Here is a 17,101-nt window from a genome sequence, read left to right as displayed (position 1 = left end):
TCTGTTTAACTAAAATAGAAATTTGATCTAAAAAAATGATTAAAAATGGATCAAAATAAAAATCTTATTTAAATAAATGGATGTTTAATAGATGATAAATTCTCCTTTCACCTTGATACTTTTGTGGAAAAATTAATTTTAATCTTTTTAAAATTTTAAATATTTTTAAATGAAGTATAATTTTATTTTTAAATGATTTCAGTTGTATTTCAGTTGTACGTGTTTGTGGTAGCAGTTTCATCGTTTGAGTGTGTGAGACGATGAGAAGATTAGTTATCTAATGAAGATAATTTTTTTTTTAATTTTATCCTGTTTTTTTTTTGGATTTTATGACTTTTAGAAAAATGAATAAAAATTTAGAAAGGTAAAATGCTTCTTTCGTTCAAATTAATAATAAAAGGAAACATGTTTTTTAAATATCTTTCTATTTTATTTGATTCAGTTTTTTTATTATTAAAATATAAATTTTTTAATTATTATTAATTTATATTTTTATTACACAAATTAGCTGAAATAACTTAATATTGTTGTTTAACTTTTCTTTGCATTTAAAAATAAATAACATCAAACAAATATTTTAAAATATAAAAAAATCAATTTAAATGTGACTTCATATTCATTTCATTTTTTTATAGGAAAGTTTTTTAATTTTTTTATTTATGTATATATTAATAAAAAGAAACTAATATAAATTAAATGTTTTTTTTAATTTAGTTTATACTTAAATTAAAGGATATCGTTGAAATTAAAAGAAGTACGGAGATAAAAATATAGAAGTGCAGTAAATTGCCTTAATAGATTGGATGAGTCTAAAAAATAAAGCACCAATTTGATTTTTTTTGTCATCCCTTCCATAATGTTAGTCAGCATAATGTTGTTAGAAATTTGAATTTTATAAAGTTTTAAATGAATTGAATATGAGCAATTGACGCTAAGTGGCCAAACAAATTCAGATAGTTTAAAAACATGTTAAAAATGTATGTTAAAGTAACATGCAATTACTACTAATCAAGGACCACTAATCACGGAGTACTACCAATTATTTTCCAACGTGCCTTTGAAACATATGTGGTGTTTTCTTTCATCTTAATTGTCAAATTTTGTTGAAGATTTTGATGTAAACTTGACTAATATTTTCTGATGCAAGTTCTATAGAGTGCCATCAATTAGTGCCCAGGAAATTTTCTTATGTTGCTAATCATTTTTCAGTGACTACACTATTATTGGTAGCACAACAACGAGAATTAAGTTTTCTTCTTCTTCTCAAAAACAAATATATTTTGTTTTAGTATATGATATATTGAAGGATTAGAATTTGTAGCAAAAAAGAAGTATACATACTAAAGGAAAAATATACATTAACTAGTCAATATAGTTGTTTCCATTAATAGAAACCGACCCACTGATATAAATATTATATATTTACAATAACAATATAAATACTAAAAATTTATTAAATAAAAAATAATTTAAAAAAAATAATTAGTTATTATATTTATTAAATTATATATTATTTTATAAATTAATTTAAAATGAATTTTATTATTAATAAAAAATTATAAACTCGTTTGTAAATTGATATATAGTTAACTAATTTATATCTAATTAGCTAATAAAATTTTAATTACCAATTTTAAAATTTAAAATAATTAGTATTTAAAATTTTGATAATTAAAATTTTGATAGATAATTAAATATTAATTGAAAAACTAATTTATTAACCACATAATATTATTTAATTTAATTAAATATAGTAATTAATTATTTTTTTAAAAACTAATTTTTATTTAATAATTTTTTTTGTGTTTGTTAATATAAAATAATAACAATATTATTTTAGTATTTGTGCGATGCGTAAAAAGTAAATTAAATTATTGTTTATAATTTAATTAGTTATGATAATAGTCAATATTATAAGCAATAAGCAAGTTTTAATATTTTTGAATAACAACCATCATTATGCGTTTACTATTACTATTGGGTAAAAATGTAAATGTAATATCTACATGACATGTATAAGGGTTGAATTACTCTGAAATGATTCTCATTTATTATTTTTTATTATTGATTAAAAAAAACATTTTATAATTCAATATTTATAATATTTCATTTTATTTGGTAAATATTTTCTACATACTTCAATTAATAACTTCATAAATAAAACATAATTAAAAGAAAATATTTGATTGAAGAAAGTTTAATAAATGAATTATTATAAACTTGATTACAATGGTTTACAAATTATAAAAAAAATTCAAAATTAACATTTAATAATAATTTAGTGTTGGGTAATTTGTTTGTAATAACGTTTAAATACATTTTTTTTATTGAGATTGTCAAGTTATTTATATGTATTAAACGCACAAAGCCATCTAGAAAATAACTTTTAATTGTTATACATTAACCTAAAACGATTAAAAATATTTCTTTCATGTTATTAGGCTAATTGTGTTATACAGAATGATGTTTATACATATGATAAATGAGCCTAATCCAAGTCGAATATCAAGCTTCGATCACAATCTTATAAATATGTACTACTTCTAAGGGAAAGGTATGTAATGAGCAATATTTATTATTCTCATCTATCCTATATTGTATAGTGACTCTAAGTATTGGAGTGTCTTTGCAGGTATCCTCCGGTGTCAAAGAACAAACACCACGTTGTTGATCATTGATCCAAACTTTAGACCATTTTGATTTTTATAGTATGAAAATAATGAGAATATGTCGTGGAATTGATTCAATTTGAGGTTCAAATTCATCAACCCATTGAAAGTAATTACCGTGGACATCAGTATGCAATTAAAACAACAACGAATTATGAAAAAAACTAATAATAATTTCCATATTAGAGGTACTTGGATGATTTAAAGTTTGAACCAAAAGACAAAAATTAATTTCGTATTATAATACAAAAGCGAAAAATATATTTAACCTAGATCTAGCTTGGTTTGCTTAACTACAAAATAAAACCGCTAAAAAAAATTGTTTTTGTTTTTACCTTTCATACATCATTTCTAACTCACCATGTCTACTTCAAAAACAACAATTCTAGAATGATGAATGTAGGTAAGGGTCTATGTTGAATGTACCATGTATGATCAATGTGATCTATTTTGTTTTCATAAAAATACAAATTTAAAAGTTAAAAGGAGTGTAATTTTGCAAATCGAAAACAATCTTAAATTTTATAACTTGTTAAAAAGAAAATTAAAAAACTGAAATTGAATTTTTACATTATAGATACTCTTAGTAATCCTACTTATATCATCTTAATGTTCTCTTTATGGAGTTGTTTATATCAAATGCATATGTTACTCTGTCCATCAGAAGTTTCACATCAGCTAGCTAGTTCCCTTTCTGCATGACACTGCAGCACTGGAATTAAGTTTGAGTTGAAAAGGAAAAAGGAAAAAGGAAAAATCTATTAACTAAACCTGATACAGGGAAGTTGACTTGACTAAGCTAGTTCTTTGTCACTCCAATCCTCATAAGAGCAATATAGGCTATAAGTCTGTAAACTATGAGCATTATCAACAGACCTAATGCAGCCATGAGTTGGTCATGCAATCCAAAATGAACCCCTATTTGCTTTATAGAAGGAAACTCCACAATTGAGCACTGGCCAGTCAAACAAGGGTATGTCTCACCATAGCTATATTGAGATCCAATGAAGAGCTGGTACGTGTAGTAGCTGATGGAAATGTACTTAATCCATGCTATAAAATTTGGAACATGCTGAACATAAAATCCTCCAGCCAGCAAAAAGCATAGCATGATCACTGAGGCAAGTGTGGTTGCAGCTTTTTGATCCATTACACAAGCACCAAGGGCAAGGCCTAGACCTTGTGCTGTTAACACATTGAGTAAGAGAGAGAGCAATGTGTACATGAAGTTCACCACGTTGGCCTTCAACCCTGCCATCCAATAGGTTATGAAAAGGAATATGGTGGGAAGAACAAGTTCCATGGGAAGGTCAGCTACCACCCTTGACATGAAATATGAGGAAAGCCTGTACATTCCAGAAGATCTTTCTTTCTGTAGCATCGTTAGCTCTTGAGGAAAGGTGAAAATTGCTTGAAAGAGAGGGAAAAACCCCCAAAAGCCAGATATGAAGAATAGAAGCCCAATCTGCATGTTCAGCAATCAAAATTGTATTTCAGTCATTCTTATCATAATTTAATTCAATTCTCTACCCAAAACTAACTAGTGAAAACCAATTATACCTATAGATTCAGAAAAAAAATACTTACATTCAGTTCTATATAGGTGTTTTTGATATATGTTCTGTAACTTATACCAACATTTAGTGCAATTTTTTTTATCACACATAGTACTAAAATAAATCTAATTCTGATTTGAGAACAAAATAGGAACACCTAAGAAATCACAGCTAAGATTTGTCCATTCAAAAGAGTAATTTTGTAAATTTACAATTTTATACATACAGATCTGTTAAGCTCTAATAAAAAATGGGTACTGGGTAAGTTAAGCGCAGTTGTACAGAAAATTGAGATAAAGTTATATCTAAAATGAAAACAGGATATTTTGAATTTTTACCTGATCCTGCAAATGTGAGATATCAGACTTATACCAGAGTAGTCCTGAAATAAGAGCAACCACAAGGACCTGACAAACCCGCAAAACAGAGAATGATTCATGCCTTCTCTCTTTGACGTCTCTTCTTAATAGTACAAGGAATTGCTGTCCCCAGTTGGTAGGCCATTTTTCAGAGTCCTTTTCTTGTAATCTATTCTGATCTTTGCCAGAGTCATAGATTCCTTTAAGTGCTGGCTTCGATTGTGCAACACAGTTTACCTTACATACCGAAATCAATTTCTGTTTATCTATAGTATGATCCGCATTAAATTCATCAGTGTAGATACCTGCAGTTAATCCAGAATTAGCAAAGTGAGTTGGAACAATCCAAGATCAATTGTTCACTTTTATAAAAATTAAAATCAGAAGCTCTTTCCCAGAACTCACATTTAGGGTACTACTAGTAGCAACAGAATCTAGTTCAGTTAACATGATATTCATCTATCAAATTGTATAAATGTTGAAAGTCAAAATGTCTAGCACCAAAATTCAATAAAAATCACAGAACATCTAGTACGCTGAAATGCATTGGAAAATAAAGCTTACCGTTTGCAAGATCCAAAAGGAAATCTGAGGGGTTCATGGCCAATGATGGGGCATATCCAAAATTAGAAAAATATTCAATGGCTTCAGATCCCTTTCCAAAATACAATGTGTTCCCTTCAGATAGCAATAACACCTTATGAAACATGTAATATAGCCTACTTGAAGGTTGGTGAATTGTCATCACAACAGTTCTTCCCCCGCATGCTAGCTCCCACAAGGTTGAGACAATTCTTTGTGCTGTGGTTGAGTCTAGGCCAGAAGTAGGTTCATCAAGGAACAACAAGCTTGGGTTTATGAGTAGTTCTTGTGCGATGCTAACCCTCTTTCTCTCTCCCCCAGAAACCCCCCTCAAGTAAGGGCTTCCAACTATGCTATCCTTGCACATGGTTAAACCAAGTTGATCTATCACACCTTTTGCATGCTCAACTTTCTTTTCCTTGGTGACACTTTTGGGCAATCTGAGAAGTGCAGTAAAGACCAGAGTCTCAAGCACAGTCAAGTGGGGGTAGAGAACATCATCTTGTGTAACAAAGCCAGTGTTCCTCTTCATGTCATTTGAGAAGGCTTCACCATTGTAAGTTATGCTTCCATGAAGCTTCCCTCCAAGCCTGCCTCCCAATGCTGTGAGCAGAGTTGTTTTGCCACTCCCAGATGGACCTAACATGGCCAGCATTTCACCAGGTTCAACAACACCTGTCACTCCCTTCAGTATCTCTTTTACAACTGTCTCTCTCTTCTTCGCAAGTAATCCACCTTTCTTCGTCTTAATTTTGTACACAACGTCATCAAACTGTACAAAGATTAACAAAAAAATCAACATTGATTCTTCATTAGCATGCTGCAGACCAAAACCATTTTATTGTACACATCATTTTAACAAAGTTTTCCCCATGAATAAAAGAGAAAGCTGAAGAAAAAGTGTGCCGTGCAAATACAAGTTTCTTTTTTGAAAACCGTATAATCCAGAATCAGAAGCCACGAAAAGAATAATTATCAACAGGACTGTAAATACATATAGTGACGACTCATAATGACAGAAAGATAGAAAAGAAATATATGCAGGCACTTTGAAATGAATAAACCAGGCAAGAACTTCATTCATTATAGGGGAAAATAGAGGGACGTTTTGAATGCATGCATACCTTAAGAGTTACTTGATGTTTTCCTTTGAGGAATACGTCAGGGGGGGTTTCTAGATTTTGAGACTCTACGTCTGCCATCTCTTGATGATCCATGTCTTCCTTCAACTCTCAGAGACACAGCTTTGAAACCCTTTTGATCTCTGAGATTTCTCTGTGTCCCTAATAATCTCAGGAGACAAGCACCAATGGATTTATAATGATCTCAGAGAGTGTTGTTTGTGATTACAACTGGAAAATCCCCCTCCACGATTCTATACTTTTTTATCACAATACCGTGAAGCGGTGCACCAATGTGTGTTGTAGTTTATAGCTTACAATAGGAAAAATGTATATTTCTGTGATGTGCACTAAATGATGATTAATGCTGAGAGAAGAAAAGAAGGAGAATAATGTTGATATATGTGATGTGTAGTAGGATAAAAAGGAAGGAAACATCTAGAGGAAGAAGCGTTTCGGTTTAATTCGAATAAATCTGAATTGAACACACTTAATTTGTTTGTTTTTTCTTCTAGATTGATTTAAGATCTGTTGCTTAACTTCCGCGTTCAGTGTGGAAGCTATTAATTTCTGTTACATATATAGATACAGGTGGCTGAATCACCACATTTTATGCCAACTTTAACAGTATATATATATAACATCAACTTTCTTTGCACCTTTATATAGGTATCGTACGTGGTTTAACAATGCATACTGTTATATAACGTGCACAAACATTCTATATAGGCTTGCTCATTCTCATTCTGATTCTATTCAGACATTATTAAGAACATCTTAGGAAATATTCATGCAATAATTCAAATATATATATATATTATGTTTGCATCACACGTTATTGGTGATCTGGTTCATCACATAATCGCATTTCTTAGGGATGATTGAGGAAAAATACGCTAAAAACATTCAATCACCCTTTTAAGACTTTTCTTTCTTATGATCAGGGATTTAAGACTACAGCAGTTATGATTAATCAATAATTTATTGTAATTCAGGAATAAATAAAGTTATATATTTTTTTAAAGTTATAGTTTGGAGTTTTCTTTTAAATAAATTCAAAATAACTTATCAACTAATCATAAAATCCTTTCATATAATATAATCAAATATTTATATAAGTATATGTGTTGTAAAGTCTCAAATTAATTGTAAATAAAAAAGATTGGTAATAAAATCTTTCAAATTATAAAATCAGGTTGTTAAAGTTGTTTCTAGTTATATATGAAGATTAATAATAAGGGGCGACTTTAGGTTTTACTTGTCTCCATATTAAAAATAAAAACATAATTTTATCCTCATAAAAAATAAAAAGATATAATATTATCAATATTAAAATATATTAGTGGAATATCTTTATAATTACTCTAAAAAACATTTTATACTGTGCTATCTTAAGATTATTATTTTCTTGATATACTTTTATAGATTACTTTATTTATTTCTTAAATTGGTTCTATTACTATTTCATATTTTTCCTATCAACTATAACAATCAAAAAATTATAATTGTATAAATTTTAAAAATAAAATATCAAATAAATTAAAATATTTAGTGATTTAAAATGAAATAAATATTTTAGACAAATAATATATATATATATATATATATATATATATATATATACTCTGAGATTTTTTTTATCAATACAAGTTAATTCTTCTAGTTTATTTGTTATCTCTAACTATTAAGAACCAAACCAATTACAACTTTACAAAGTTTAAATTTGTTAAATTTAAATAAAATAAAACACAAAAAAGTTAAAAAAAATTTAAAAAAATCATATGCTATTTTGAATCATTGTTAAGAATTTTTAAACAAACGAAAAAAATTAGAACAACAATATATTATATTTAGATACACTTGACAAAAAAATATAGCATAAGAATTAATGTAAATACTTTTTTAATGTAAACCAATTAGAAATTAGTTTTTATGAGACTTTTAAGGTAATTATTATCAAAGTATACAAATGCACCATATATGATAGTTTATAATTAAATAATAATGTAAAAAAAGTCATGGTTAATTGATATAACTTTTTTCACTCTATATATACATTTTCATTATATTTATTTGTCATTATTTAACTGTCAAGACCAATATTAATAATAAAAATATTTAACCACCTACTCTAACGTATGTGATTAAGCTTTATATTAATAATTAAACTTGAGTATTTGACCTTTTCTTATTAAATACAAAAAAAAATCATATGTGCTTGAATTGGGTTAAATGGAATCACTATTTCAAAAGTTTAAGACCAAACTGGAATTTTGTTTTTATAGCACATTGATTTCTTTTCTTTAAAAAATAAAAAAAATCATTAAATTCTTAAAATTATTTATTAAACATGTGAATTAATTCAACTTTATAGACACATATATATATATATATATAGCTTACCTAACTTCTTATATTTACCTCGTCAATTTAATTTATAGGTATGTACTATCAGTGTAAATTATCTATACAAACATAAAATGAAAAAGAATTACACTGTGTTACGTAACCTTTTTATCAATTAGCATGTCATGGCGTATACAATAAGTTTCTGTTAAACGTGTATAAATACAAAATTTAGATTTAAATAAATTTTGATTCATTAGATTATCTATTTTTTTTATTTAAATACCTAATAAACAAAATTTCTAATTTGTTTTCTAAATTATTTATTTAAGAAATTATAAAACTTAAATTTCAAAAAATTATTTATTTGCATTTTATTCGGTTAACTGATTTCAAAATAAATTTGTATTCTTTAAGTTATTTTTGTTATTATAAAAACGAATATGTTTTCATTGTGACATGATAATATATATTGTTAATACAAATAATAAAATAATGTAATATATATTATTTTCAACACTTTAAATCGTGTCATAAATATTATAATGAAACTCATAAGTAAAATAATAAAAATAATTTAAGTAATATAAAATTTAAATAGAAATATTTAATTTATTAAATATATAGAAAAATGTTATATAAAGTTGTTCGTGAATTAATGTAAAAGTAGTGTAAGACACATGATTATAAGAGAAAGGGTGTTGACTAGAAATTGATAAAGTTGTTGATAGTTAGTGCAACACTGATTTAAAAAACATGGAAAATTGAAACTCAAATTAAATGTGTGAATTGCAATTTGCAAGCAATGCGTGGAAGCACTGAAAACCAAATATTCATAAGTTTCAAAAAATGGTCATTTTGATACTACGTACCAAACATTGATGGGTTTGACTCCTTTTTCAAATTTCTCTACGTCTGGACAAAGCTAGGGCGCTCTCATCAAGAACCTACTTATTTCACTCTAATTTATTCCTAGACTCATCACTCTTCAATCCATGTATAATTTTTTTTTTTAATTCTGTTTTGCTGATTTATATTTAATTTTATGTAAATGTACTCTTTTGATCAAATCGAATTTGTGTCGATGTGATATTAATTGAATTATGAGGCAACACGATTTTAATTGTTGTACGAGGCATGATACTATATGTTCTTTCTGGTGATTTGGTCGTCGGTTAACTCTGGCGACTGATTTAAGCTCCGTCTATCTTCTCTGTAATCTATACTTTCTTGGTTGTTGAATGCTTTTACTTGTAGAGACAGAGTGCGTCCTTACGACTGTTTGCACTCCGATGTTCAAGTCAGTAAGGGCTCACAAAAGCAACAATAATTCTCAGTGTAGTGTGTAAAAACAACGTCTAAAAATAGCGTACCTTCACCTAGGGTTTCAACCCCTTTTTATAACCGCACATGTAGCAATTGCACTTGAGATAAGCAAATATTAACTGAAAATAAGCACATTATCTTATATCTCTAACAGAAAACCACCTGCCACATGCACCAATGACCTTTTGGTGCTAAACTGCAAGTCACATTCTATCTTTTTAGGGTTAACAACATCGATTAACAGGTATTTTACGTGCAGCAAACAGATAAAATATCTGTTTATCTTTTATCTCCAGAATCACAACAGATAAAATATCTCTTTATATTTTATCTTATATCTTTATAAAATATCTCTTTATATTTTATCTTATATCTTTATAGAATATCTCTTTATATTTTATCTTTAAACACATGCAACTTGAATTTAAATCATAGCACATCATTAGAAAACTAGGTTCATTAACCAAACAGGCCCAACACCACTACCTTGACTCCAGGTCCATGGCCGAGCTGACCTCTGCCCTACCTGAGAACCGAGTAGTAGCTGGTCCAAGACCGAGGACCGAGCTCCTGTCCGGTACACGATACATATTTGGAATCCTTCCGCTCTTGATTTAGTCTAGATCAAATTATATTTGGAATCTCTCAGACCTAGATTTACGTTAGAGGAAATTATATTTGGAGTCTCTCCGACCAAGTCCAAGAGACGGCGATCAACTCGAATCTAGTTTTTTCTATCAACTCAAATCCAGGTTTATTTCTCAAATTAAGCTATTTATTTAAAATGATCTCCCTCATTACGATTTGTACACTAGAGAACAATTGACTCGGATCTACTTTTTCAAACGAATCGGATCTACTTTTCCATTTAAAAATAACTTGGATCTACTTTTATGATCAATGCATATTTACTTTTCTGTCCAAAATCGAATCTACTTTTTCGATCAAACACAAATATATTTTTTTCATTCAAAATCATATATACTTTTCTATGTAAAATCGAATTTACTTTTCCAATGAACACGAATCTATTTTTTCGTTCGAGATCAGACCTATTTTTCTTATCAACATTTCTATTTTGTAAGGGGTTTGAATTAATAGGTTCTGCTTTGATTTTTAGTATTGTCAATCCTTTTTTGAGTATAATATTGTTCCAGACTTAGTGCATGTTGGAAGTTTGGTAATACTGGTTTAATATAGTATCGCTTTAGGCTTATAAGATGTCTCTAACCTTATTTTATTTATTTAACAATTATTAGTATATGGTGAAATGTTTCTAACTCATCTCATTTTATGTTATTTAATTAATGTATATATATATATATATATATATATATATATTTTGTCGCACCCTAAGTCAGTCTAACTCGAAACAATTACAGTTATTCTGATTAGTCATACTCATAAGATAGCCTAACTTAAAACAATTACAGTTATTCCCATTAGTTGTAGCCATAAGACGGCCTAACTCGGAATAGTTACAGTTACTTTGATTAGCCGCACCCATAAGACACCTTAACTTGGAACAGTTACACTTACTCCGATTAGCTGCACCGATAAGACGACCTGACTCGGAACAGTTACAATTACTCTGATTAGCCGCACCCTTAGGACAACCTGACTCGGAACAATTACATTTACTCCGATTAGGCGCACCCATAAGTCGACCTGACTCGGAACAATTACAGTTACTCTGATTAGCCGTACCCATAAGTTGATTTGACTCAGAACAATTACAGTTACTCCGATTGGCCGCACCCATAAGTCGATTTAACTCAGAACAATTCAATTACTTTGATTAGCCGCACCCATAAGTCGGCTTGACTCGGAACAATTACAATTACTCTGATTAGCCGCACTCATAAGTCGGCCTAACTCGGAACAAATACAGTTACCCTGATTAACCGCACCCTAAGGTCGGCCTAACTCGAAACATATATAGGTACTCCGATTAGTCGCACCTTAAGGTCGATCGAACTCGGAACAGATACAGTTACCCCGATTAGCCGCAGGTTGGCCTAACTCAGAATAGTTACAGTTACTCCAATTAGCCGCATCCTAAGGTCGACCTAATTCAGAACAGTTATTGTTATCCATCGATTAGCTGCATCTTAAGGTTGGACTAACTCAGAACAGTTACAGTTACCCCGATTAGCCGTACCCTAAGGTCGACCTAACTTGGGATAGTTATAGTTACCCACGGATAGCCGAACCGTAAGGTCAGACTAATTTGGAACAACTACATTACACCTTGATTGGCCGAACCCTAAGGTCAGATTGGCTTGGGGATGAACACCTTTTACGTATCGTTATACTCACTGTCTAGCCGAACCTATGTTCGAACTACCTCGGTGACATCGACATCAACATATCGTTTCAGCGGAATCATAAGGTTAGGCTGACCCGGTAAGGTGCTTGCTATATACATCAAGCTAACCAATGGCTCAGGTTAAGCAACGCTGAAGCAACGAGCGATTTCGGCTGACCTTGAAGGGGGCAACCCAACAACGACCTAGCTTGCTGCTAAGAATTATTCTCGTCACCTTTGGTGTTTTATCTAAACTCAGGTCAACAATCCGCAATCTGTTTAGTTGTGTTACGCTTAGTGTTTAAACAAGTTTGTTTTGTAAGTTACTTTTAACATTCATTTATATGTTATAAGCAAAGTTATCAATGCCATAAATGGACACAATTAAAAAGTAAGTCACAGGCCGAAGATGCACAAAACGATTAACATCCCAAATGTCTTTTCAAAGCAGGCACAAGTAAGCCTCTTCACCTCGCCATGCTCGGCTCGAGGCTGGGATACAGTGTACTAGTCAGACGTGCTCAGGGTCCAACCCGAGCACTTAAGCGCACTATCCTGATCCACTTAGTCTATAAAGGGAAGATACTTAACTCGACCCAAAATAATGAGCCCAATATCACATCAGGTAGTGGGCCCAATGTCGCATCAGGTAGTGGGCCCAAACAACTGTCTACCCATATTAAAAAGATAACTAAAGTAAAAATAACAGAATGAATAACTGAATTAGCTAGGCACATATATTACTCTGAGATTTAATGAAAATAAACAGTTAGAGATAATGTTCTACATGCACCCCTAAAATAAAAGGGATATATTATCAAAATATCTTTATGTTTATTAATTCCTCAAGGGAGATCTACGAATACTATAAAAAGGCCTCAAGACCCTGAACAGAGAGAAATCAATCTAGTAAGAATACATCCATACAAATACTCTATATTCAGATACTCATAATTATATGCTCTCACTGACTTGATCGTCAGAGTCTTCTTACATGTGGAGATCTCCTCATTGTGAATTATTGACATCTCAAAGTAGCAAAAAAAAAAAAAAAAGTCAGCTCAGAGTGCACCACCAAAATTCGATCCAGATTTATCAACGAGAACAAAGTTTATTTTTTACATTATTCTCCCTATCTTTCTATCACGGTTTCTCCCTACAAAAAATTTATTTTAACATTTTTTAATAAGTTGAATCAACTAAATAAATCCATTACCTATTACGAATGGATTTAGATTAGTTAAAATTTGACTCATTAAAAAACAAGTCAATAAATTAATTTGGTCCCAACTTATATTTGATAACCTAAAAAATTAACTTTATTATCAACTTAAAGTAACTCAATGGACTACTTTCTCAACTCTAAAAAACTATTATTATTAATTTAAAAAAGATGTTGAGAAAAATCCAATCTATTGCTTATAATGAATTAAGTTGGGTTAGTCAAATTTTGTTTCATTATTAATGTGACAATAACTGTGTTGAAATATTGCTAATACTTTAACAATTCTGAAATGAGTTATTTTCGTATAATCTGATTTGTATTTGAAAAAACAAAACTAAAACTTACAAAAGACAACCTAATTTCATGAAAGAAAATGAAGGTTATTTTTTTTATCAACTACTTGAATAAGTATAACACATACACAATGATGAAAAACAAATTTCCAAATTAGAATTCAAGTAGGTGTTAAGTCTTAGAAATTGAAGGTACAACACTAACAAGAAAATATTCAAACATTGAATTGAGTGGAATTTAAATGTAAAAGTATGATGATGACAAGAGATTTTGAAGGAAGAAAGCACATAGGGCAACAAGAATACATGCATAAAACACAGTGGTGAAAGGGGAATTTGCAGTCTTCTTCCCATGAGAATAGTAAAAACTATGATGGAAGAAAGTTAGAGAAAATCCAAGAAGAAGGCCTTTCTCTTATGAGGCTGTAGATGGCACATCCAGTGACTACTCCCATCTCTGCAGCATATTGGAACATCATTGGCCTCAGAAACACTCCCCACAAACCTATCACCACCATCACAATCTCTGCCACTAAGCACATACTTGCTTGATGCTCTAATACTATCATACACAATCTATTTGTGCCTTTTGTTGATTTTTCCTGGCTTCTTAGAAATCTATGATCATGAGTTGTACCTAATGCATAAGCAATTAGGTTTAGGTAATTGATGAGGGCAAGATATTACTTGTGCTTTTAGGACCCTGTTGCTTTCCTTTTTGCCTACACAACTACCAGTCTTCAACTATGAGAGGAAGGTGGGTATTTCTCCTATCATCAAATTCTCACAGCTGAAAATTTTGGTGGACTCAGTCACATTTTCACCTATATTTAAATCCATTGCCTATTATGTACCATGAAGAATTAGGATATTGCATACTACCACCCATGTTTTTAAACATACTTTCCTAATGAAGAGACATGAAATGATAAATCCGTATTTAAAAAAAAATTACAAGTAAAGTTAGACCAATTCGACCTGAATTTGACCTGGTGTAGATTGTAATGGCAATTAATTCGGTAACTCAAATCCCAAAGTTATAAATATATAAGTCTAAAATCCCAAAGTTATAAATATATAAGTCTAAACTTAATATGTTACTTTTAGATTTTACAAGTTTATTTGGATAACATAAATAACTTTTTAGTTGTCAAGATCAAACATAAATGAGTTTCGGATTCTGATTCTCAACACCATTTATAGTACACCATTTTGAATATGAAAATCCAAAACTCATAACTCACTTTGAATATTATCATGAAACTTAAATGAAACATGAAAATGTTAAAGAATCGAATATATAATCACCAGTTTCAAATTTCTACGTACATAAACAAATATGAAATTAAGGGTAATATTAAATTTTAAATTTATATTGTATGTCTTAAATGATATGGTGCAGGGGAAAATTTTCTGCCAATAATTATGTCTATATCATCACTTATTTGTCTTGAAGTATTATTTTTTTTTATCGGTTATAAAGAGGAACTCGTTTTCATGTTTTTGGAACTATCTATTTTTCTTCTTCTTCATAATACTTAACAGTCTTTTATTCCATTTTAAGGGAGATTTTGATAGGGGAAAATGGAGTTAAGAGGTAAGAAGTAAGGGGTATTTAGATAAAATTAATAACAAAAATTAAGTAAAAGAAGTATAGTTAATAACGACAAATCCTAATTAACGACTTAAAACATTTATTAGGAATTTAAAAGAGAGTTTTTTCAAAGTAAAACAATGTTCTCCTACTATTATTATTTTTAATGTGTTTTAATGACACTAATTTTTCTTGAAATATTATTTATTTCATATTTAAAATAATATTAAAAAATATAAATTTTGAATCAATAATTAACCGATAGAGATTAATTAAATTTTACTAAATCTTTTATATATACAAAAAATTCTTATTTTTCTCTATTTTTTATTTCTCTATTTAAACAGTAGTCATATTTTTCTAATATATTATTAGAAATATATTATCATGTATTATGTAATAATAATAAATAAATAATAATAATAAATAATTTCGTAAAATTTTCAAGTATTATGTAATAATAATAAATAATAAATCAGTTAGTAAAATTTTACGAAATTCTTTTTCAATTTTGTATTTTTGTGTGTGTAAAATTTATTTAATTGATATAAAGTCCAACTGTTAAAAAAATAAAGAAAATGTTTTAGTGGTAGAAATAAAACTAAATTTATTAGTTGGAGTTATTTTACATCGTGAAGAGGGTACTAGAAAAGGTTTGGCACCGTTTTCCGAAAGAAAAATAGTTTCTGGAAAGGGTACTATCGGTATTCTGAAGAAGAGAAACAATTTCATGTTGATGACGATGAATAAGAAATGTTGGTATGACTAAAACGATCAAATTCAGAGTGGAAAGGGTATTGAGTGGCACCATCTTAAGGATCAGGGTTCAACACAAAATGTTTTCAAAAGCAATTAATATTATCACTTTACAGTTTTTTTTCTTTTAAAATTTAGTAAAATCATTTTTCTTTTAAAATTTAATAAAAACATTTAACAACTTCAAAAAAAATTCTTTTATTAATTTTATAATTTAATAATAAAAATACAGAGGATTCTTTCAAAATAGACAATAATATATATAGCGTTAAAATTTTCGAACGATTGATTAAAAAAAACCGATTTGATTACTTCGAATTAAAAAAGGTAACATATACAAATGTTTTTTTGGAATAACCAGCATATTAGACCATATATTTTTATTTTAATTATTTAGTTGGAATATTTTCAATCATGATTTTTTAGTTTATTGTAAAACCTAAAATTTTAGAGATATAAATTTTAATAGATAATAAATAAAAATTATAAATAGGTTATAATAGTCAAATTTTTTTATTTTATTGTAAAACTTATTTTTTTAGAATTTTGATTCTCTCTAAAATTCTCTTTAAAATTTTGAACTATGGGATTATATATTTTCATAACAAATTTTATCTCTAAGGAGGTAATAGTTGAAAAACCAAACAATTTTTTTACTAAGAGTAAGTATTTATTTATCTAATTTAACTTTTTTTTCCTTTGGATTATGATTAAAGGGAGGTGTTGATAATAAATGATTAAAACTTTTGAAAATTTTAGTTATGAAATTGGATTTCTTAATGTAATAAGAACAAAATTACTTTACCTCTAAATAATCTAAGTTAATTTTAACATCTATTTCAATTTGATATTGTTTTATGTGGGTGTGTGAAGAGGAGGATGATCACATACATGTTATATATGTAGTTTTTTTTTATATACATAGTGTTATATGTTGTATGTGGATATTTGTATGATATCGTGACT

At 28.9% G+C, this 17,101-nt stretch overlaps 1 protein-coding gene across 1 annotated transcript; it reads right to left on the bottom strand.

The window, feature by feature from the left end:
- Nucleotides 1-3,167: 3,167 nt before the first annotated feature.
- Nucleotides 3,168-6,837, bottom strand: LOC137834453 (ABC transporter G family member 9). Its single transcript, XM_068642502.1, has 4 exons — nt 6,291-6,837; nt 5,149-5,938; nt 4,564-4,889; nt 3,168-4,134 (listed from the first exon to the last, which is right to left on the bottom strand). Exons 1-4 carry the CDS (start codon nt 6,381-6,383, stop codon nt 3,469-3,471), a joined length of 1,875 nt encoding a protein of 624 aa, XP_068498603.1. The 5' UTR covers nt 6,384-6,837; the 3' UTR covers nt 3,168-3,468.
- Between the last annotated feature and the right edge of the window lie 10,264 nt (nt 6,838-17,101).

This window comes from Phaseolus vulgaris, chromosome 5 (genome assembly GCF_000499845.2).
Source record: "Phaseolus vulgaris cultivar G19833 chromosome 5, P. vulgaris v2.0, whole genome shotgun sequence".
NCBI lineage: Eukaryota > Viridiplantae > Streptophyta > Magnoliopsida > Fabales > Fabaceae > Phaseolus > Phaseolus vulgaris.
The sequence above is the reverse complement of the archived record's forward strand: the minus strand, read 5'-3'. Positions and strand labels throughout refer to the sequence as shown.